Source organism: Plectropomus leopardus, chromosome 15, assembly GCF_026936395.1.
Source record: "Plectropomus leopardus strain MGB_pleo_1.0 chromosome 15, ASM2693639v1, whole genome shotgun sequence".
Taxonomy (NCBI): domain Eukaryota; kingdom Metazoa; phylum Chordata; class Actinopteri; order Perciformes; family Serranidae; genus Plectropomus; species Plectropomus leopardus.
Genome location: NC_142190.1, coordinates 25,004,936 through 25,026,613, shown reverse-complemented (window position 1 = coordinate 25,026,613; position 21,678 = coordinate 25,004,936). Strand labels below are relative to the sequence as shown.

Genomic DNA, 21,678 nt, shown 5'->3' with positions numbered 1-21,678 from the left:
AGATAAATGAATCATACTACGAAAAACTAAATATTTTTTTATCCTGCAAAATATTTGAAAACTCCAATGAAATGCTGAAGAATGTGTGAAGAGGAACAGTACAAAATTCCATTCAAAATGACACGCCAACAACCAAAATTTGTTTATGAATGCTGCAGATACTTTGAAGTATCATGCAAAACAGTAAATAAGTAAAGCAAATGAAACCCGGCCATGTGCTGGGTTTATTTGCTTTCTAGGTGTGCTTGAAAGGCAACACTGAATCATCCACAGTGCAGTCCCCCACACTACTTAAACTGACTGTGAGTGAACTCTGGATGTCTATTTGCTATTTTCATAAAACATAACAATCCCAAACACACACACAAAAAACATGCATGACTGGTTGACATCTTTTAATCAAATTCTTCTCATCTCAACAGCGTCTTTGGTTTTCTAAATACTTTGATGCAGCAATCATGACAACAGATGTCAAACTTTCTTGGTTTTCTCAGAATAAGCTACATTTAGCAAATATTCCCACTATTCATTGCTAAGTGCATGACCTTCTTTTTCTAGCTTAAAGTCATTTCGGTGCACATGTCAAATTATACAAAAACTTCAGGTTTCTCATATTTTACATCAACAAATAAACAGGGGTGGGACAGGGACCATTCTTACAGAAGCTGCTGATCCATCGGACAAACTGTACAGGAACACAAAGTCAACAATGTGTAGTTAGAAAATACAATATCAGAGGACGTCGATTTAGAATTAAACATGAAAGAATGTGGACTTGAATGGGAATGTAAAGGGGAATACCACAACATGTAAAAGTTCTCATGGCATTCCTTTAGTACGCAAATATTGAATGGGCTGAGGAAGACAACAGGAATACCACACAGATCTTTTAAAACAAGGTGGCTTGAGATCTGACACCCAAATTAAGAATGAGAGATCAATGCAACAGGAAGATCAATCAAAAAGGCACAATTTAAACTTAACAAAACAGTTTAAAAAACAATAATTACAAAAAATGTTGAACAAACAAACAAACATATTCCTTGTCTGATTATTTCTTTATATGTGAAATGGGGAGTGAAAATGATATGTTTTGTACATTTCATGCTATGATTTGGCTCCTGATAAGAAGTCATGTTTTTGGGTTCATTGCCGACACGCAGTCCCACATTTGCATCATGAGACAAACATGTTAGTGTGCAGCATGTGCTTGTTGTTTGTATTGCATACTGTAGACAGGGATAAACAGTGACACAGAGGTTACCGAGCTCTGCGTCGGCCACATGTGTTTGGCCTGCGTGTGGCCACAAAGCCGTGTTTGCAGAAACACTTGTATGAGCCTGTCGTGTTCACGCAGCGAGCGTTCTTGCACGGACTGCCACGAGCTCCTGGTTCTGCACACTCATCAATGTCTGAAAGAAAAAAAAACTTATCAAAGAGTATAAGCTGTAAAAAAAAATGAAATAAAACATTGCTAAACAGTGCTAAATACAAAGTTACTAAATATACATTCTATTACATGCATATACATCTATTGGCTACTGTGCATTCCTTAAAGGGATAGTTCACCCCAAAAATACATATTTTTCATCTTACCCTTATTCATCAATGTAGATTGTTTTGGTGGGAATTGTTGTGTGTTGGAGATATCAGCCATAAAGGTGTCTGCCTTCTCTCCAATATAATCAAACTATATGGCACTCGGTTTAAATAATATATATTTAAAAACCTCAACAGCAACATCTCTTTCCAGAATTCATGACTTGTTAATGAAGGAAATCCACAGACCTTGCTGTGAGCTGTTTCATGTAGGAACTATTTTCTTTTTTCCGAACTACACCCATTTACCATATCACAGTGCAGAAGGAAGCGTACACCTACTCATGAACACGAGGCTTGTGCTTGTGACAGCAAAAGATAAACACATTAATGGCATCCTCTTTGGCTGAGCTGTAAAATTAGCTACCTCAGTGGTGCTAGATGAGCTAGTATCAGATGTATGTTTCATTTTGCATGGTGATACAGTTGGTGGGTGGAGTTTAACAGAAAGAAAATAGTTCTTATTAGTATTAAATAGTGCTATCTAGTTACATTATTTCGGAAAGAAGGAAGACATCTCTTGAGCCGATATATCACGCTCTGCAACTCACACCAAAAATATCTAGTTTAATAAATAGCGATACAGGTGGGAGAAAAAAATATGTATTTTAAATTTTGTGGTGCACTCTCCCTTTAAAATGCAATAAGTGATTAATTTTAAAAAATGTATTTTTGTAGGAGTGGAAAGTGCAAACCTATACAGCGAGTGCGGGAGTGGTCCAGCCTAAATCCTGTGTTACATTCACACATTGTGCCCAGATAGGAGCGGACACAGCGACCATTTGCACAGCTGCATTCGTCTGAATCCTCCTCTGAACTGTCACCTTTGACAGACAAATAGGAAGGGGAAATGCAGAAAGAAAATAAGGGTTGATTGAGGTCAAATACATTAGAGTGTCAGACATATGATTATATATTGACAAGGATGGTGTATAGTTTTACCTGGGTTGTAGTTGGCGAAAGCTGCCAGGAAATCCTGCTCTCCATCAGACTCAGTCTCTAGATGCATCTCACACAGACGACTGAACATCTCTGCACACAAAAAATGAATGTCTTTTTAGCTTCAAATAAAGGAAAAAAATGTCTGACTGGCCAGTTGTGTCTTCAGTTTGATCACCTGAGTTTCTGGGTGGACAGGTGTTACACTCGGGCCCCCAGCCGCGACCGTAGTGACAGCAGCACTCTGAGTACGTCACCACCATGCCGTTCCTGGGCTCGCTGCAGATCAAGCCCTCGTCAACCTGCAGGAAACACACATCCTTGTGGGCTGCAGTGCGATCTGAGTAAAACAGACAAACAAAAAACAGACATTTCATGTTAAGTATAGCGTAAAAATTAAAGGTAAAATGTGAGAAATCAGGCACTATCAGAAAAGTGCCAGTACATATGTACAGAAAGCCACATTCAGCAAGTCTCTGAGCTCTAAGAATAATATCACATTATGAAAGCTCCTTACATAAAAATGCTTCAGTGAAAAAAGAAAAACGTACAAATAATAGTATATACGCAAGTTAAGAGCACAAAATGTATGCAATGCTTATTGTCTTTAGATGCTCATTATGGTTGGGAGTTAACGGAGGTCACAAGCCTCTCCAAGCATGCATGAGCCAAAGTGCAGCAATTAGTCTGCCTCAAAACACATTAAGTACCTGTATATCCTCCAGTAACCGTAAACATTTTTCAGCTAGCTTTGTCATACAACATGTGTTCTCTGTAAGTAACAGACACAGCTAAAGAAAAAACACACTGAACCTTCTATGTATTATTTGTATAGTATCTGGTCAAGGCATGTAGAAGTTAATATGCTTTAAAGCTATAGTTGGTCATTTTTCTAAAAACAAACTTTTGTCATATTTGCTGACACTGTCACTATATCGACACAGTAGTACATAAGACAGATACTCTCTGAAGAAAAATCATGTTCCTTTGCTTCCTCTTAGTGCTCTAGTGGCATTACCACATGCGAACAACAACCAATCAGAGCCGAGCAGTCCCTAACGTGTCAGTCACTGCTTGTGAACTCTAATCAAACTGTAAAATTAGGCAGCGCAGATCAAATATGAATCAAGATTATGTTACTACATGGCCTATTTCTGGCCCTAAATGTTTTCGAAACATATTTTAATGTACTGTTTAGTTACTGTTTAGCTGTAGCATGAGAAACTTTGTGACCCCGCAGCAATGTTGGAAACAGTCAAGCCAAAATGAAGCACCGACTCTCTCATTTTACAGCTAAACTGTACACTAAAAAAAGTTTTTGAAAACCTTTGAGATAAGAAATAGGCAATGCAGTCTTGATTCATATTTGATCTGTGTTGCCTAGTTTGACAGTTTGACGGAAATTCATGAGCAGAAATTGACAGGATGGCTGCGTTTGAGACTCCACGGCTCTGATTGGTTGATTTCAAAAAGCTGTGGTCAACACAAGCAAATGCCATTAGAAGCCTTTGGAAGAGGAGGAGGATTTTTTTACATGAAGTTTTGGATAAAGTAACATTTTTATTAGCTTTAATAGACTATGTTATTTATTCACACTTACAACTATTGGAAAATACTGTACAGACAAATGTTAAACTCATATTAAAGAATAAAAAAAATAACACAAGCATTTATCAATGAGTGTGAAATTAATAACTGTGTGATCAGGTGTCGGCGTGTTTACTCATTAGGCAAACAGTTTATTGTTACGGCTCCTTGCTTGTGGTTCTTTATGATTCTATGTCTTCTGTAATTGTGAAGACAGAGTATTTTAGAGTGTTCAATGTCATTTTTTTGGTCTGCTGGTTACAATGCATCACATTTAAGCAGCCTTGTAGTGTTAATTACATATGTTAAACCAGCCATATTAAAGATGTTGATTACTCTGTAAAAAATGGTAGGTAAACACATTAAAGTACTATGAATCACATAATCACTTATTGCATGCAAAACAATCACTAATGAGGTCAGGCCATTCTACACTAAAAAAAAATGAGCAGTTTTCAAATGCTGAGTCTGTCTTTTCTCTACCAGAACAAATCAATTCATCATTTATAACAGCACAACACAAATTGTTTTGGTAAAAAAAACAAAAAACATGCAGGGAAAATGCCCAAAGTAATCACTTTTTCCTTGCATTGAACATGCTCAGATACTGCTTTGTGTGCATAAGTGCATGCATTCAATATGTATTTGTAATAACTACACAAAGTGGGATCTCCAAAGAATGGGAAAGTGTCTCTGTAAAGTCGGTAAGAGGGGAAACATAAAGCCAGTACACGCCAGATGGGACACAAGTTGGGAGGAATTAAAAAGAGCAAGATGAGCGGCAGATGTCGAGGTAAGCCAAAACTCATTTGGATCGGTCATGCTCAGGTGAGCTGACGCTGATTTTACCCACCGTCATAGACGCACTGTTTCAGCGCTGCACTGAAGGTGAGGGGAGGGTCGCAAAAACAGTGAAAGGAGCCGGGCGTGTTCTCACACCTCCCATTCTTACAGTACGAGGGGTCCTGGCACTCATTCACATCTGCAAAGGGCACCACAGACACTGGTTACAGTATGAACATCTGCTTGGGGCCAGCTCTTAGTCTGTAGGTGGTGGACACAATAACTTAAAAAATTGTGCTACATCATGAAATTCAATACAATAATTCTATATTTTGTGAAGTTTCTACACAAAATTCAAATTTTCACGAGACTATATCAAAAAAATGTTGATTCAACCTTCAGTTTATCAAGTCACAGAGTGTTGAATCAACTCTGAAACAATCTCAACAAAAATTGAACATTACAAGCTGCAACAATCATTGCAGTGACACGTCATTGGTTTGGATAACAATGTACAGTGGGTACTTTTATTGTGTCCACTACCTGTATGTCTAGTTTGCTTTCTGTTCACGTTTCTACCATGAATGTTGCATGCAAAGTTCAGATTATGACAAAAATGAGCTTTGGTCATGCATAACACTGCAGCTGGTATAAACCACAGTGCGATATCTGCAAAAAGGCTGCAGGTTAAAATAGGAAGCTTAGTTCCAACAATACTCCAACTAAAGAATCCTTCATCTGCTTGGAAGTTTGCAGGCAGTTTGCAGAGAAAATGATACCGCAATCTATGCCAGTGTGTATGGGGATGTTCTTGGTGTTTATTTTTTCCTTAAAGATTGAATAACACAAAATATTGTGTCACTAGACTAAAACCTGAAAATGAGGGTCTAGTGCGCATTTAGAAGGTATGTTCAAAATCTACCATGTTTTCCAAACTATCTTTTCTAAATCCAGGCCATTACAGGATAAGCCACATTCACATCCATTCAGTCCCTCAAACTTGTTACACAAACTAAAACGACTGATAAGACTGTCTAGGCCAAGACATCCCGTAACGGGATATCCACTGGCTACATCAGAATCACCCAAAAAGCTGATGAAAGCTGATCGGTACAAAGATTGCCTGGACAGAGTAATGCTCTATGTTCTCATTTGTGGGAAGTAACCACTTTTTCAATCTTGGAGGCAATGTTTTGTGTCCCAACTGTCCAACACACAGCTGCAAACTCCTCTAGTAAATATTGATGGCCACAAACCACGGCAAAGGACAGCATCATCTGCAAAGAACAGCAACAGAACCTCACTCTCTTAAACTAGAACTTTACGGTCCTGGGCTCAGGTGAGTCCATTCTGAGTGTAAAGGGAACAAGAGTTCATAACATTTGCACTTTCTACAAAATAGCTCTGACTATATGGTTATACATGGCCATCTGATATTTGTCCCCCAATGTCATTCATTAATCATTCCTTACTACACTTGCCTCTGCATGTATGCTGGCTGCAGCCTTAAACAGAGCACAGTTTAACTGCATTTCCCCAAACTCTGGCCATGAGTGGGGATACAAAGTGAACTCCAAGTTTGAGACAGAGCTCTTCACCAGATGTTATCAGAGAGTCCTGAATCAATGACCGGGTCAACCTGGATTCTTCATCAATACAACCACAGCATTGGCTTCAGGTTATATGGAGCAAATGCGACAGCCACTCCTTTTTATCCTAACTTGGTGCTTGGCCAGAAAACATCACAAAACCCCTGGTATGTCATTAAAAACAAGGTGGCCACTTCAGCGGCCACTTTGTAGATGTAAATGTACATTTCTCCTTGAAAAAATGAATATTGACAATTTTCAATGTGAGAAACTATTATATCAGCAGGCAGCAGTTACATGAAATAATGATTACAAGTGTAACTAGTCACTTGAGTTATATAAGGTTATAGAATATCAAGCAGTAATAGAGCTGGAGCTAGTCTGTGAAATACTGTTATTTCATTTCAGCACATATCTTTATCACAGCTAAAACGTATTTGAGCACTGAGCTGCATTTCTTTTTACTTTTGCTTGGTTTGGCTCTGAATGGCTCTGTAATATTTCTCCCAACATCATCATGCTGTCATCACTATACATAAAGAAATTATTGGGCACTTTCAAAATTGTTCCTCTATAAAGTCCCTTCTTAACAACGTCCATTACAGAATGTAAAGTAAGATCACAAAAACCCTCTTCAGCCACTTATAATGTGATGAAAACATCTGATATATAATCTTGTGTGCAAAAAGTCTGTCTCCTCAATATTATGTTATTAGAGCCTTCCATTAAGACCAATATCTTAAAAAAAGACATCTGTTCTTGACTCTGTTTAATACTATGACACCTACAAAAGGTGAATAGATTTGTGCACCATCTTTATTCAGCTTGGCACAGAAATAAGTTCTGTCTCACATACACTGCCTCCCACAAACACAGACAACCAACACTATCATTTCTTTGTTTTGCCATTTCTAAAATAAACTGCTGTTGCTCACCACTGCCTCGTTGCTCTTCATAATACCCTTTTTGCACAGGGTCTGCACTCACCAGCCTGCTCCTCAGGAGTCACACAGCTGTTACGGTCAGTGGCCAGGGTCCAGGGTGGAGAGCAGATGCAATAGTAGGACCCCGGAGTGTCCACACAGTGTCCATTCTTACAGTTGGCTGGGTCCTCACACTCATTCACATCTGTAGGACAAAAAGGTTGATTCAGAGCTCAAGATGATTCCTCTAAGAACAAAAAGTAATTAAATGCAGAATAAGCAGTCAGGGTTTCTAGGAGATTTTACTCACCCGCTACTGTTGCGATCACACACGTCTTCTTGTTGGAGTGTAGAGTCCATGGTCGTTTACAGTTGCAGTAGAAGGACCCTTCAGTGTTGATGCAGTGACCGTTAGTGCAAAGAGACTCGTCGTGGCATTCGTTCACATCTGAGGGAGAACGTAAAACCACAAAGAAAAACAGTGATCTGTTACTGAGCGTCTACAAAACAAAGCTTTTACAGCGTGTTTACAGATGTTTTTTAGGTGCCATTTTATAGTGGGGATCTGCCAGAGGTGGGACCAAGTCATTGTACTGCAAGTCACAAGTTAGTCTCAAGTCTCTGAAGTCAAGCTCCAAGTCCTAAGTTTTGACTTTCGAGTTCTAAGGAAGTCAACACATTTACCACATTACACATCAAACTTACCATAATCATGAATGCTTTTTAAAACTAGTATTTTTTTTAAAATACATTTGGTAATCAAGCGTAACTGAACTTATCATGAAAAGTGGTGCTGAAATTATACTTTCATAGCATATAGTACCATACCAACCTATGCCATAAAAGTAGCAGCTTTGTGTGTTTCTGTTCTGTCTTGTTGTTTTTAACTCATCTCATAATAGAAAAATGTCTATAACTTTCTCTTTCCAAATTGGCTTGGGGGGAAGTATCAAGTATTTTCAAGTTAAAAGGCTCAAGTAAGTCCAAGAAAAGTCATGAGGCATTAGTGTTAAAGCCCAAGTTGAGTTGTAAGTCTTTGTCAAGTTCGTCAAGTCCAGTCTTAAGTCAGCAAAATATGTGACTCAAGTCCAAGTCATGTGTTTCAAGTCCACACCTTCATATCTATGCACTTACCGATACACTCAAGAAGGTTGCCGTCATAGTAGAAGCCCTGTTGACAGTAGCACTCGTAGCCCGGCTGTGTGTTCTCACAGCGACCTTTCTTACAGATTTCTTCAGCAAACAAAGAGCACTCGTCGATATCTGCAGTCAAGGAAAGGAAAAATCTCTTTTCAAGAACAGATCGGCACTTCCCACAAAGTGTTTGACGTAATGAGGGCTGTTTACTATTCTTCTGAGGAACTGACAATTTATATCGACAAGTACCAAAGTTAGGTGCTGTGATCGTTTTTATATTGTTGGATTGTTTTTAACACGGAATTTTAGTGCAAATGCAGGAATAACTTTTTATTGTGTAGCTTGTGTGTATGTGAATTTTGTGACCCAAGCTGTATAATATCTACCATGGTAGACAGGCAGGCTGTACAGAAGTCCTTCATCATGGTAGAGGCCTTCCCCATTTGGGCACAGGAAGCGGAACTCGTCTGTGTGGAGAGGACCAGTTTAATAAACAGTACAGTAGATGTTCCCCATTTATTGGACACTTAAACCCAGATTCGTGCATGTAGCAATGGTGAACCCAACAGAAATAGAACCCCCTCTATTGGTGTTAGCACACAGCATTTACAAATATCAAAATCTCACCATGCAAACTAAAGTCAGTTTTGTCCAAACCCTTTTTAGTAACATATTCGACACACTAAGCTACAAACCTACCCATAACTTGAGTTGAATTGGTGTTTACTTGCATTATGCACACACAGTGCACTGTAGTGTAGATGTACCTGACTGGGAGACTGGACAGGGATAGATCTCGCAGTGATCTCCCCATCCCACTCCGATGGTGGAGCAGCAGCATTCCTGCTTAGTGACATTGGTGGCCAGGACGCTGTCACAGAACACAGTGTCATCGAGGTTCAGGTAGCACTCCTTCTTTTCATCCTTCACCACTCGAACTGCTGCAGGAGCAAACATTGGGAATGTTAGGAAACATTGGTTTTAGTGTACACATCAAGCGACTGGACTGGACCAAACTGGCATTACTTTTAATTTCTGTTTGTGGCTTGGTTCATATAGGAATGGGATTTTGTAATAAATATCTAATAATTATAATTGTTTGACATGCAGGCCTTCAGATTGGTTTGAACTGAAATGTTTTGGGTTCGGGAAGGGGCAGGGATTAAATGCTCAGGCCTGGTTTAAGATCTGGGATAAATGTGGGTCTATGGTAAAGCAGACGGAATCAGAGCAGGCTTACCCTCACAGCTGTGTTTGTCCTCTGAGAGGACAAAACCGTGATTACAGGCACACACATAGGAGCCTGGTCTGTTCTCACAAGAGCCGAAGGGCTGGCAGAGGCTTCTGTCAGCGGCGCATTCGTCTATGTCTGAAAGGGAAATCACACATGCTGCTCTGAGTGTTTGTTTTAAATCCAAACACCATCTGAGTTGCAAACAAGTAGATTTTGTTCTTTTTTTAAAACATATTTAATATTTTTCAGCATGAGGTACGAATACATTTGGTATATTTGTTCAGACATTTAAAATATTGGCAAATCCATAGCACATGCACTACTTTTACCCACAAAGCAAAGCTTCATCTTGTGTAAGATGTATAAAGAACACCTGTCAGTGATGACACAAAATAATCACAAGTTGAAGATCCGGTAAATTAAACAAACTTAAAGAACCAGTATGTATGATTTACTGGCAACTAGTGGTGAGGTTGCAGATTGCAACCGATTGACTCTTGCTGTGTGCTTGGCATGTTCCAGAACTACGGTGGCTCACAAAAAAAACGTGAAAACACAAATGGTGTATCTAGAGCAAATTTTTGGTTTGTCCATTCTGGGTTACTGTAGAACAACATGGCAGACTACATGGAAGTGGACAACCTCCATATTTAAAAATGAACGGCAACAAAAATACTACTACTACACTATTCTCAGTTTCAGGTGATTATACACTAATGAAATCATTACAGTAGTAAATATTACTGAACACTTCTGCAAGTATATGCTCCTAAATACTACACACTGGACCTTTGAAGATGCAATTTAGCTCACGATCTCCTGCATACGAGTCACTTGTTAGCAAAATAACAGACAGCATCCTGTTTTCTAACACAGGTCTGAGACTGACCTTGGCACCTTCGGCCTCCAACCAGTGTGTAACCCTTCTGGCACTCGCAGTGGTATGAGCCCATATTGTTGATACAGCGGCCTCTCTGACAGTTTGATGGTCTCTCACACTCATTGATATCTGAAGGGAAGGAAATAAAAACAATGATGGAATTTGAAGCATGTAGAGAGCAGGATTAATGAACTGGTCAAGACCAATCTAAACTCAGTCACACTTTATTTGGACAGTCCAGCGCTGATTCGTTATTTAAAGGGGGTTTAAAGTGACAACAACTTGCATATTGGGTCCATGTGAACTGGGCTTTACAGAAATAATAATTCATAGCTTCAAAGCTTCATTTCAAAGCTTCATTTATATAACATTGATGTTTAAATGTTAGGCAGCTTTTTATCTTATATTTTTTTTGGAAGCCTATTCATTCTGTTTAACTTTGGTCCGAGGATTTTTTTTTAGGGTGCTGATATCATAAAATATGACAGCAGACATTTAAAGCTAAATTGAAAAACCTCAACAGAAGCTTTGAATGTTAAAAAAAAAGTGACAGTCAGTACAACCCTAATGTGAACACTACTGGAATACATGATGTGTTGAATAATTCATGCCTTCACAGTGGCTGCCTTCCTGTGTGCGCTGGTATCCCGGGTAGCACTGGCACTGGAAGGAGCCTTCTGTATTGATGCAGTGGCCGTACGCACACAGCCTGACGTCCTCACACTCATCAATGTCTGTTTGGGAGAATGGAAAACTTCAGTACCAAACGGCCATCAAATCACTCAACCGTATTGTTAGGACCTTTAGTCTCAGTAACATTATGTAAAGGTTAGGTTTGAGCATTACTCACCACCGCAGCCTTTGCTGTCTGAGGATGGGAGGAAGCCCTCATTGCACAGGCAGCGGTAAGTACCGGGGAGGTTCTCACAGCGGCCGTTAGGACAGATGCCAGGCTTCTGACACTCATTAATGTCTGGTCAAACATGTAGGAGACGTAAAAAGTTATTTACAGTTATGCAATAACATGTTTGTAGTAATGCTATTTTTTTTTTTAATTTGGACTCTTTCTACAGTCAACTGCACATTACTGACACACTTTCAAATGTTAGTTTTTAAACAAGGCTTGATTACATTTTTTTTATAATCATTACAGTAAACCTTCACAATATTAAATTCAAGTTTTTTTCCAGAGCTCAGCTGATGCTGGTATCAGTATATTTTTTACATCACTGCAGCTGTAGTGTGTAGTGCAGGTAACTTAAAAACTGCTTTATCACCTGATATATTACCTCATGATAAAATAACAATACTTTTGAGTGTCTGAAATCACTGAAAAAGTGATGGACAAATTAGTCAAATGTGTAAATTTATCATGATATAGGGAATAGGTTTTTCCTTTTACAGTAGGTTGATATAAGATATTTCCCTGTAAAGATGCCTGAAAACCTACTGGCTTAATTTTATCACTTTCCATTTTTCACAGGGCTCATTTTGCACATAATAGCCAGATAACACAGATGGGAGTGACATAACTGCAAACATCCATCACTGAAAGAGTAGGAAAACTTCTTCTTGGTATTTTGCATGATGCAGGTTTCCTATAGCCTAAGAAAAGTTTTTAGTATCATTATTATTATTATTTTAATTAATTTATTTTTATTTTTATTTATTTACTTGGAACAAAATTGAAGACAAATTTTACATCAACCACAACTGAAAAAAGAACGAAAGAAAGAAACAAACAAACACTTATGTAACGTTAAGGACATTTTTTAAAGGGACAATTTTACCCAAATGTTTATTGTAACATAACCCATGACTTAGCGATTATGTGTTTCTCACTCTGCACGTGAGATTCCACTGCCTTGATTCCCATCTTGAGTTTGAATTTCTTTTTTCTGCATAAAACACACAGAGCCTCATATGCATTGCCTTGTACTGGTTTCAGCCATTCCATGAAATATTGGCTAAAATGCTAATTTTGGCTGAATCTGCATTTCCTTATGTGCTCTGCTCTGAGTATCCCAGCTGGAAATAACATATGTGTGTTGTTGGTTCCACCATTCTGATCTGTGTGACGTTAATGCAAGAGCCAATTGGTCAGTTATAGATAACAATACCAATTATTTTGATGTTTTACAATGCAATGTCTTAACATTTTTAGGACTTTTGAAGAACTTATTTAAGACATTTTAATACTAGTGAAGGCCTTATTTTCTTATCTTTTAAGGATTTTTATGGATCCACAAGAAATCCTGATGATCGCAGTGCTCCGCAAAAACACTCTGACAGAAAGGGAAGATTTAAAAAAAAAAAAAGTTAAGTGATGGATTTTGTTGTATAGCTGGGTTTCACTCACCATAGCAAATGCCGGCGCGGGCCTCATGACCAGGCAAGCAAGGAACACACTCATATGAGCCCGGCGTGTTCTCACATTGCTCATTGGGACAAGTGTCGGGGTTCAAACACTCATTTACGTCTGGAATAAATGAGAAGAGTCACACACCCATACGCAGAGTACAGACGCAACCAGGTTATGGTGACGCACATGTAATAAGTGTTTTGTCAGCAGAGAGCCTGTGCACTAATATCCATACTGTCGTAATAATCAGTGTCTTTGTACCTTCACAGGTTGGATGACGGTGTGACTTGCTCCTAAAGCCGCTGTGACATTCACATTTATAAGAACCGGGCAGGTTGATACACTGGCCTCCGACACCACAGATGTCCTGCTTAGAGCATTCATTCACATCTGCAAAACACAAAGGATAGAGCCAATGCAGGATCTGATAGCTTAGAGAACAGAAAAACATTTTAACATGGAAATCAATCAGCCTAGCTTACCTACACACTTGAGTCTCCCATGCTGCACCATGTGTTTATAACCCTGACGACAGAGGCATTTGTACGCTCCTTCTATGTTGACGCAAAGGCCTCTGCCATGGCCGCACGGCTCTGAGTCACATTCATTATCATCTGGACAACATGAGAGAAGGAAAAATGATCTCAATAACATGATAACAACAACAGTGTACATGACAGACAGACAACAGAGGGTCACAGAGCTCAGAGGAAACAGTGCTCTGACTCCAGGAAATGTTTTTCATCACATGTCCATTTATCTTTCAGTGACAGTGTATTTTCGTCCAGAACCGTTCACATAAGTGACAAAAACTACTCCGCTCACCATGCAAATCCATTCATTTCACTCTCAGAGGACATGACAATTACATATATATATATGTATATATATATATATATATATATATATATATATATAATTCATTTATTTTTAAATCCAGAGACAATCATTTTAACCAATGTCATTGAAGTTGTCAGAGAAACTTATTACAGCCAGGTTCACAATTTTAGCAAAAATGTCTTTTACAGCTTATCTGCTTTCACATTTTACTTAATAATATGCAATAAAATGTTATTTAAATTAAATGTTTGTTTCTTAAAGGGATATACCACATAAAACCCATCAAATTCAAAGCAGCAGATGACATTTTATCCTGATTTTTTTTACTTTTAACAGGTCAAGCTCTTACAGTTCTGGATCCTAAATTTCTCATGTTGCCCAACAGTATTTTAAATCAAAGATGCCATCCAATAACCCTAGATATGAAAATTTTCTAAAAGCTCCAAGTTCACGAGTTATGATGTGCTGACTGACGTTTTAAGAAATGGCGGAGGCCATGGAAGTTTTTTTTTTTGTGAAATAAATTTTTTTTTTTTCTTTGGAAAATGTTGATATTAACAGCTGTCTCATCTTTGTCCTCCTTTATTATACGTTTGCATTTCCTGCATTACGTTACTCACTAGCTTGCTAAATTGCTAGCCTTGGTGGCTCTTTTGGCGTCCATGCTGCCGTTGCCTAGCAGCAGCGTTCTCAGGACTTAACTGCTTCATCATGAAGCAAATCATGTACAAGGTTTCTAATGTCATAACCATGAGCTCACAAGTTCCATTTAAAGGCAGCAATAGTATCCCTCGTGGCTAGTAAATGCTCACAGCTTTCAATCCAACACTCCTAGTTTGTGATGCAGACTTTTTTTATCAAATGTTCAGTCTCTATGCCCATGCCAAAAGATTGTCTCAAACAACTCTCCTCAGAGCCGCGAAAGACATTATACAACTGTTTATGCAGGCTGCCTGAGTCATACTACTGATGACAAGTGAACTCACCACCATGTATAAAATGAGTGCCCCTTTACTAAAGCTGGACAACAACACAGCTGAATAGAAAACACTTGATAAATTAAAGCTAAATTAAAATCGTTAACATCACACAAAAACAAGTTTAAGTCAAAATACTGATTGTAAATATTAGGATTTATGCATTAATGTGTGGATTAATAATCACCGTAATTGTCTCTCTAGTAATAATTTCATTTTCATTAAATCTTTTCATTTATCATTGTCATACCATATCACCTTTTGATTTATCTATTATTGACTTCAGGAAACAATAATGAGAATGATAAATTCCAAAAGCCGACTATTTTTAATTCCAACCTTTCAGACCGTATCCGCATATTACTCAGTACACATGATGAGAGCCACTGCTTAGAATTCAAGGACAGTAACATTTTCCTCTCATATCAGCTGCATATCTGTTTGTGGGTGGGAAATGTTTGCTTGCTAGGGGAAATCCATGCATAAGAAACTTCGATATCCATCACCTCCTCCTTCAGCTTCTGTCTCTACCATTGTCTCTTACCCTCACAGATGTTCTTCTGCGGGTTGAGACGGTAGCCAGGGTGACAGTGACAGATGGGGCCGTTCAGGCTGTTCTCACACTCGCCATGACCACAAATGTTCCTCAGCCTGCATTCATCTGTCTCTGCTTCAAGGAGGGAACACAGGCATCATATATATACATGCATATATATATAGATACACAGATGTATGTGTGTGGATATATATAAAGCTGGTCACACCCATGCTGTACTTAAATCTTTTTTAGTTGCCTCGAGCTTGTTCTTATCAAAGCCAACGACAGGTATCAGTCAAAAAGACAAAGAGAGGCGGGTGAAAGAGGAACTGTATTGAGCTTCTAAAAATCATAAATGAAAACTTAAGAAAAGGTTTCACAGGCCAGAATCAGAGATAGATATCCAACACTCCTTTAGAAATGTTTTCTGTCTATGCAAACAAAGTGCCCTACATAACCTGCTTTAAAATACCAGCATGAAATGTAGTAATGGCAACACTTGCTTCCATAAAACACAAAGAGTGTGAACATAGCCATAAAGGTTGGCTTTGGTATTTTTAACCTGGACCCTATTTTCTCATAATTTGCATATAAGTGACTAATTGAAAAAACAGTTTCTGAAACTGGTCCAGTATTAAGCAAGAGCTCTGCAGCCAGCAGTAACAAAACAGGCTGCAATGTACCTATTTGGGGCATTTGTGCACCATCAATTTACTTCCACTGAAGTGTTTCATTTTGTCACTGACAGACTCACAGTATTAGTTTAAGTGTCTAACAACTGTATGGGAAGGGTCCCTACAGAGATAGACCTTTAGTGAAAGATTTAAATCCTTTCTTTTTAATTAGAAAAAGTCCCAAAACACCCTATTGCCAAACCAACCAGACTCCATATAAAAAACAGCCATTTTATAGTGCATAGAGCCAGAATATTTTCAGCTGTGTAAACTAAGGGTTATTTCAGCCTATCAGAATTGGTGATTGTTGGAACAGTGAAAAGACAAACCAAGACGGCTTTTGTGTGTTTTAATTTGTTTCTGTCAACTTTGAATGCAGTGTGTTTTACAGTGATTAGATTACAGCTTTTTTAAACAGAGTTTGGTGGGTTTGGCAATTGTAGGCTGTTAAACAAAATGGATCTTACTCCTTAACAAAAAGGTCTGTCTCTGTAGGGTCCTTTCCATGAGGTTGTCAAACACATAAAGTAGAAAAAGACAAGCACTTTAAGTGAACGGTGCACAAATGCCCCAATTGTTGTATTGCAGCCTGTTTCATTTCTGCAGCAGTCTCTCTCAAAACTAGACCAGTTTAAAAATTGTTGCTGCCACTCAAGACAAATGTTGGAAAATAGGGTCAAGGTTGAAAAAATACTAAAGTCCGCTTTAAGGCTGGTTCATGCTTCATGGCTGAATGCACCAGACATGCAATGTGTCCAAAACCGTTAGTTAAAAATCAAAGAAGCATGCATTCAACTGGGGACTCTTTTTTTTCAATCATTTCCATCAAAAAGGATTGACCTAGTGTGTAAATGACTCTTGGATGCTGTCATAAATTATGTTTGTTACATGAAAAAAGTCAACATGTCATGTGTGAGTGATGGTCCGAAAGCTCACTACTGTATCTTCTCTTACTGGGCAATGTGGAAAGCTGGGTTTCCCACTTTCGAGGCGCATAAAACATGAACCAGCCTTTACAGGAGTAACTGTCTACATTAAGGTTAAAGCAGAGCGGATGTTTGAGTTGGTTTGCAGGGAACTCACGCAAGACTTTTGTCTGTGTTTCGAAGGGATCATTGTCTGGGGTCAATCTGATGATTGTTGGAGGGGTGGGTTTAACAACTGTGGATCCAACAGAAGAGAGATGAAGTGGACAGGCTTCAGGAGGCAATATGACATGTTGAACTTAAGTCCTGAGATTTTTGTCTTTACCACACACAGGGAGCATTTCTCTACACTAATCACTGTTGTAGACACTTTCCCCTCACTGTGACAACACGTAAGTACCAGTAGCAAAGACATTTTCCCTTCAAAATGTTCTATCAGTGCAGTTACTGGGTATGACTGTGACTGGTGAGGTTAGAGGTGAGTTTACCAGGCACACGAGGGCTGCTGGTGCTGGTGGGAGACTGCTGCACAGCAGTCACCGTCTCTGGAGGCCTCTCCTGGTTGAAAGACGTAATCAGATTTCACAACGGCAATAACTTACATCAACGAAGAATCAAAAAGAGGAATGAAGTCTTACCGGCCGCTTTGGTTCTGAAAGGAAAAGAGATAAAGGATTATTACAAGTGTGAATTCACGTGATTCATACAAGGCACTCACAAGTAGAAATATTAGAAACTCCTGAGTGGTGGAGGACTCACCCTCCTTCTCGGTCTTACGGGGTAATACAATGGGAGCGAACGCCACAATCTCTCTTGTATTTTGGAGAAAGTATCCTTTCCCAGCAGGGCAGATTTTACTGAAGGCCGCTGAGCACCACATGGAGAGAGAATTTTACTGTTACTCTATTTTACTTACTTACTCTTTTTTTTTTTTTTTAGTATTTTTGCACTCTGAGCACCACAAGCCAAGTGCCATCTAGTTCCATTATACTGTAGAGAAGGCGGACAGCTCTATGGCCAACATCTCCAATACTCAGCAATTTACACCAAAACAAGCTACATTGATAAACAGCACTACATATAAGAGGAAAAATATGTAGTTTTGATTTTGGGATGTTCCTTTTACAAGACCTTGAGCTGCATCATGACTCAAAATAATCACAACAATAAATCAAACTTAATGGTTATTCTAATACAATTTTTAAGTCAAGATAAAATTAACTCATGCTCTGAAAAATGATCATTTTAACATACACCTGTGGCAAAACCATGAATTTCTGTGATCATAAAATGTATTCACATGCAGACGCAGAGACAGATAATGTCATGAGCACATTTTCTCAGCTTCCGTACACTCACCTGTGCCCACCTGAGGACATCTTTCACAGTTGCGACCCCAGGCTTTGCCCACCGTGCAGCAACACATCTCCTGTGTGAGGCTGGTGGGCAGCGCGTGCTCGCAGCCCCTGGCCTCAGACGCTATCCGGAAGCACTGACCCTGCTCAGCTGGAGACTCTGAAGCTGGAGACAACAAGGTTTGATTTGGGAATCATTTTGGAATTTTAATATAATGTCATTTAAGTGGATTTTCAGAGAAAGGCAGAGAACAGAACCTCTTCCTTACCAACACATCGATTCCTTTCCAACACGAAACCCGCCTTGCACGAACATTTGAAGCTGCCCAGCGTGTTCAGACAGTCTCCGTTCTGACAGACGCCCTGCAGGGAGCACTCGTTGATATCTTTGAGGTTGTGAGAAATGGTGGTGAAATGGTTATTTTGATATACTGTGAAGGATGATATCTATTTAGAAAGTGATACCACAGCTTCATCCCTGCAGCTTTATTAAGTACATAAAAACTGAACAACTGCCAAACTGAGCCCTGTGTTTGTCATAAGCTACATTCTGCCTGTGTTACCTTGACAGTGAGTGCTGTTGAATCTTTTATAGCCTTGCGGACAGGTGGAGCCGGAGTCTTCCACGATGGTATGCTTGACTGATGCATCTGAGGGAGAAGAAGACACAGCGGGGCACAGAGGGGAAGGTGAGAAAAGCATGAGTGAAATAGTGTGTCTGGAATGAGCAGGGCTATGGGTGGATGACACAAACCGAAATACAGCTTAGATTAAGTTTGATCATTTAATATAACAGTGGAACCTCAGCTCTTAAAAAATATTCAGCCTGTAAAAAAGTGAAGAAGTCCCAACACTAACTTCAACAATATCAGCAAATGTTAAAAGTTCAAAAGTGTCAGCAAATTTTACCAGATGTTTAGCCTGTCTTTAAGCCCCCAAATGGTGCTTTACTTAATCCGCTACATTGGGGGTAAAATTTTTGTATCTTTCTGAAAAAGAGGCCCTATTAAGACATGGTATCAACATGCTTCCTTGGTGATCAGAACAGTTGTGAATGCACCAAATGCATCATCAATGCATCTTGAGATCCGATCCCTCAGACCACATTGGATCTGGGCAGCATGTGGCCACATTGTTTCACCAGTGTGTATGCTCATGTGTTGTGGGGCCACAATGAAGGGCCGCTTACTCAGCTGACGTATGTGTTTATCAGTTCCCCGCTGAATAAGAAAACTTTCCCTTGCTACACATGCAGTGCTGAATATGGTTAGGTACTGAAGCCAGTTCCTATCTGAAGGGTATCTACCGGACTGAATCATAATGTAGATTTCGGTGCCTCAACCAAGCAAATGTGTGGTCAAAATAAAAACAGCATGTGTGTGCGTGTGTGTGTGTGTGTGTGTGTGTGTGTGTGTGTGTGCTGGTAATGGTGACAGTGAGGCTGCAGCGACCGGAGCTGAATATTAAGTGAAAAGTAGCACTGCAGTGTGTGCACAGTTAAGACAATTTGTCCGTACAAATATGCTACAACTCCTCAAGGCCCAAGCAAAGCTCTCCTGTTTTGCTTGCCATCTGCTGATTAAAGTGAATGAAGTTAGCTCTGAAGTTATCCTCACATTGGAAACTGACCCGGCTCACTTAAGGTGGACTATTAAGGTGGACCAGCCACTCCTACAGATTATAGAGAAATGTGTGGCTGCTAAATTGACTCAAACTGACACAAAATTATTTTGCTGTTACATTACTTTAAATTATACTTGTGTTAAAAAAATTGTTGGGTTAAGTTAAATCGATTATGTGAATATGTCATGTGAATGTGTGTATTATTAATAGTCTCAAAACATGTAAAACAACACAATAGATTCAGTACATGCAGTCACATCACAGAGGCAGTTGTGTTTTTGGCAACAATGTTGTTACAGTGTTGAAGCTACTGTGGCCAATTTGACAAGCAAAAGTTTGACATTTTGAGAAGTACGATTATTCACTTGCTGGCGGAGAGTTAGATGAGAACACTGATACCACTTTCATATCTGTCAGTTATATCTAAGGCTACAGCCAGCAGCCAACAGCTTAGCTTTGCATAAAGACTGAAACAGGGGGAAACAGCCCGCCTGGCTCTTCCTGGTTGCGACAAGGCTGCTGGCTTCATACATGAAAGCAAACAAGCTTGTTTCCCCAAAATGTCAAACCACTCCTTTAACATTTTGGCCTGATTTTTATGATTGGACAAACTCAGATTTATTCTTTTCTTCTTTCTCTGCCTTTCTTGTTCTTTTCCAATGACATTATTTTTATGATGCCTTTGGTGAATTGTAGCTTGTTACAGAATAGAAAAGTCTTTCATGAGGTTTGAACTAACAATGCATTATTCTTGTTTCTATTCTTTCCCTTAATGAGCCTCGAACCTCTCAAACAGAAGAATGTTCGTCTCTCCATGAGGGAGTAACAACATGTACTGCAGTTTTATTAGAGAGCTGTGGGAAGACAGCACTCACACAAAAATTCTGAAAACACAATAAAAAGAGGGGAAAGATCACAGCTCACTTTAGCCATTTTCATTGAAAAAAACAAGGAGCTTATAAGTGGATATGAATGTAACAAAGCAGACAGCACTCCAGGAAGGATTCCAATTATCTAAAGACTAACCAGACGTACAGTATCAGGTTTTGTCAAAGGCCGCATTGTCTGAGTCAGAACTGAGAGACGGAATAATAGCAGAGTGGAAAAACGTGAGTAGCCAAGATTTTCTTGAAATTCAATCTCCAGCAGTGTGATGACAGTCCTGCACTGGGCAGGCCCATAGGAACACACTTAAGTAGAGGGTTATTTTCCACATTCTCTTTTTCTGTCTCACTGTCTGTATGTGATTCCCGTAATTTCTTCCGCTTTTAACCGTTCACACACTCCCTACCTCCACCTCACCACTAACTTTCATGAACTCACTTTTATAGAGGTATGGAGTGATTGTTTTAATCCAGGGCCATAATTTTTGAAGGTGGAAGGGATAAATTGCAGGGGATGTTTGACATTTTTGGCTCGACAAACAATAATTTGTTCTCGAGAATACACTAGATGTAAATGGGGTAAAAATACCAACGTCTACTTTAAGACAATAATTTGTTGCATTTAAAAAAAGAACAAAGATAAGAGTAAACAAACAGTGGGTGGTTCCACAAAGCTGGAAAAAAGTGACTTTAAACAGTAACTCACTTGGTAGTTTGGGGCACTGATAACACTTGTTTTGTCCCCATGAGTTCCCCACGCTGCCGCAGCAGTCCTCCTGATTGGTCAGAACAGGAAGCGGGGTGCTGTTGCACTAAAGCAAGACGAGA

At 39.2% G+C, this 21,678-nt stretch overlaps 1 protein-coding gene across 3 annotated transcripts in view; it reads right to left on the bottom strand.

Annotated features, from left to right (window-relative positions):
- Positions 1 to 380: 380 nt before the first annotated feature.
- The window catches only part of ltbp3 (latent transforming growth factor beta binding protein 3), a 43,104-nt gene continuing 21,806 nt past the window's right edge, over positions 381 to 21,678 (bottom strand). The window contains exons 5-30 of one of the 3 annotated variants that reach the window (XM_042498942.2): positions 21,557 to 21,662; positions 18,907 to 18,993; positions 18,613 to 18,729; positions 18,348 to 18,509; positions 17,748 to 17,855; positions 17,627 to 17,640; positions 17,477 to 17,546; positions 17,146 to 17,223; positions 15,395 to 15,520; positions 13,516 to 13,647; positions 13,295 to 13,423; positions 13,031 to 13,150; positions 11,522 to 11,644; positions 11,283 to 11,405; positions 10,681 to 10,800; positions 9,798 to 9,926; positions 9,325 to 9,498; positions 8,944 to 9,024; positions 8,555 to 8,683; positions 7,731 to 7,868; positions 7,485 to 7,625; positions 4,979 to 5,107; positions 2,717 to 2,878; positions 2,542 to 2,631; positions 2,295 to 2,423; positions 381 to 1,412 (exon numbers count right to left, since the gene is read on the bottom strand). In XM_042498942.2, the coding sequence (XP_042354876.2) occupies positions 1,261 to 1,412; positions 2,295 to 2,423; positions 2,542 to 2,631; positions 2,717 to 2,878; positions 4,979 to 5,107; positions 7,485 to 7,625; positions 7,731 to 7,868; positions 8,555 to 8,683; positions 8,944 to 9,024; positions 9,325 to 9,498; positions 9,798 to 9,926; positions 10,681 to 10,800; positions 11,283 to 11,405; positions 11,522 to 11,644; positions 13,031 to 13,150; positions 13,295 to 13,423; positions 13,516 to 13,647; positions 15,395 to 15,520; positions 17,146 to 17,223; positions 17,477 to 17,546; positions 17,627 to 17,640; positions 17,748 to 17,855; positions 18,348 to 18,509; positions 18,613 to 18,729; positions 18,907 to 18,993; positions 21,557 to 21,662 (3,069 nt within the window). In that variant the 3' untranslated portion in view covers positions 381 to 1,260. The remainder of the gene's footprint in view (positions 1,413 to 2,294; positions 2,424 to 2,541; positions 2,632 to 2,716; positions 2,879 to 4,978; positions 5,108 to 7,484; positions 7,626 to 7,730; positions 7,869 to 8,554; positions 8,684 to 8,943; positions 9,025 to 9,324; positions 9,499 to 9,797; positions 9,927 to 10,680; positions 10,801 to 11,282; positions 11,406 to 11,521; positions 11,645 to 13,030; positions 13,151 to 13,294; positions 13,424 to 13,515; positions 13,648 to 15,394; positions 15,521 to 17,145; positions 17,224 to 17,476; positions 17,547 to 17,626; positions 17,641 to 17,747; positions 17,856 to 18,347; positions 18,510 to 18,612; positions 18,730 to 18,906; positions 18,994 to 21,556; positions 21,663 to 21,678) is intronic. The other 2 variants (XM_042498943.2, XM_042498944.2) reach the window with 2 other exon arrangements.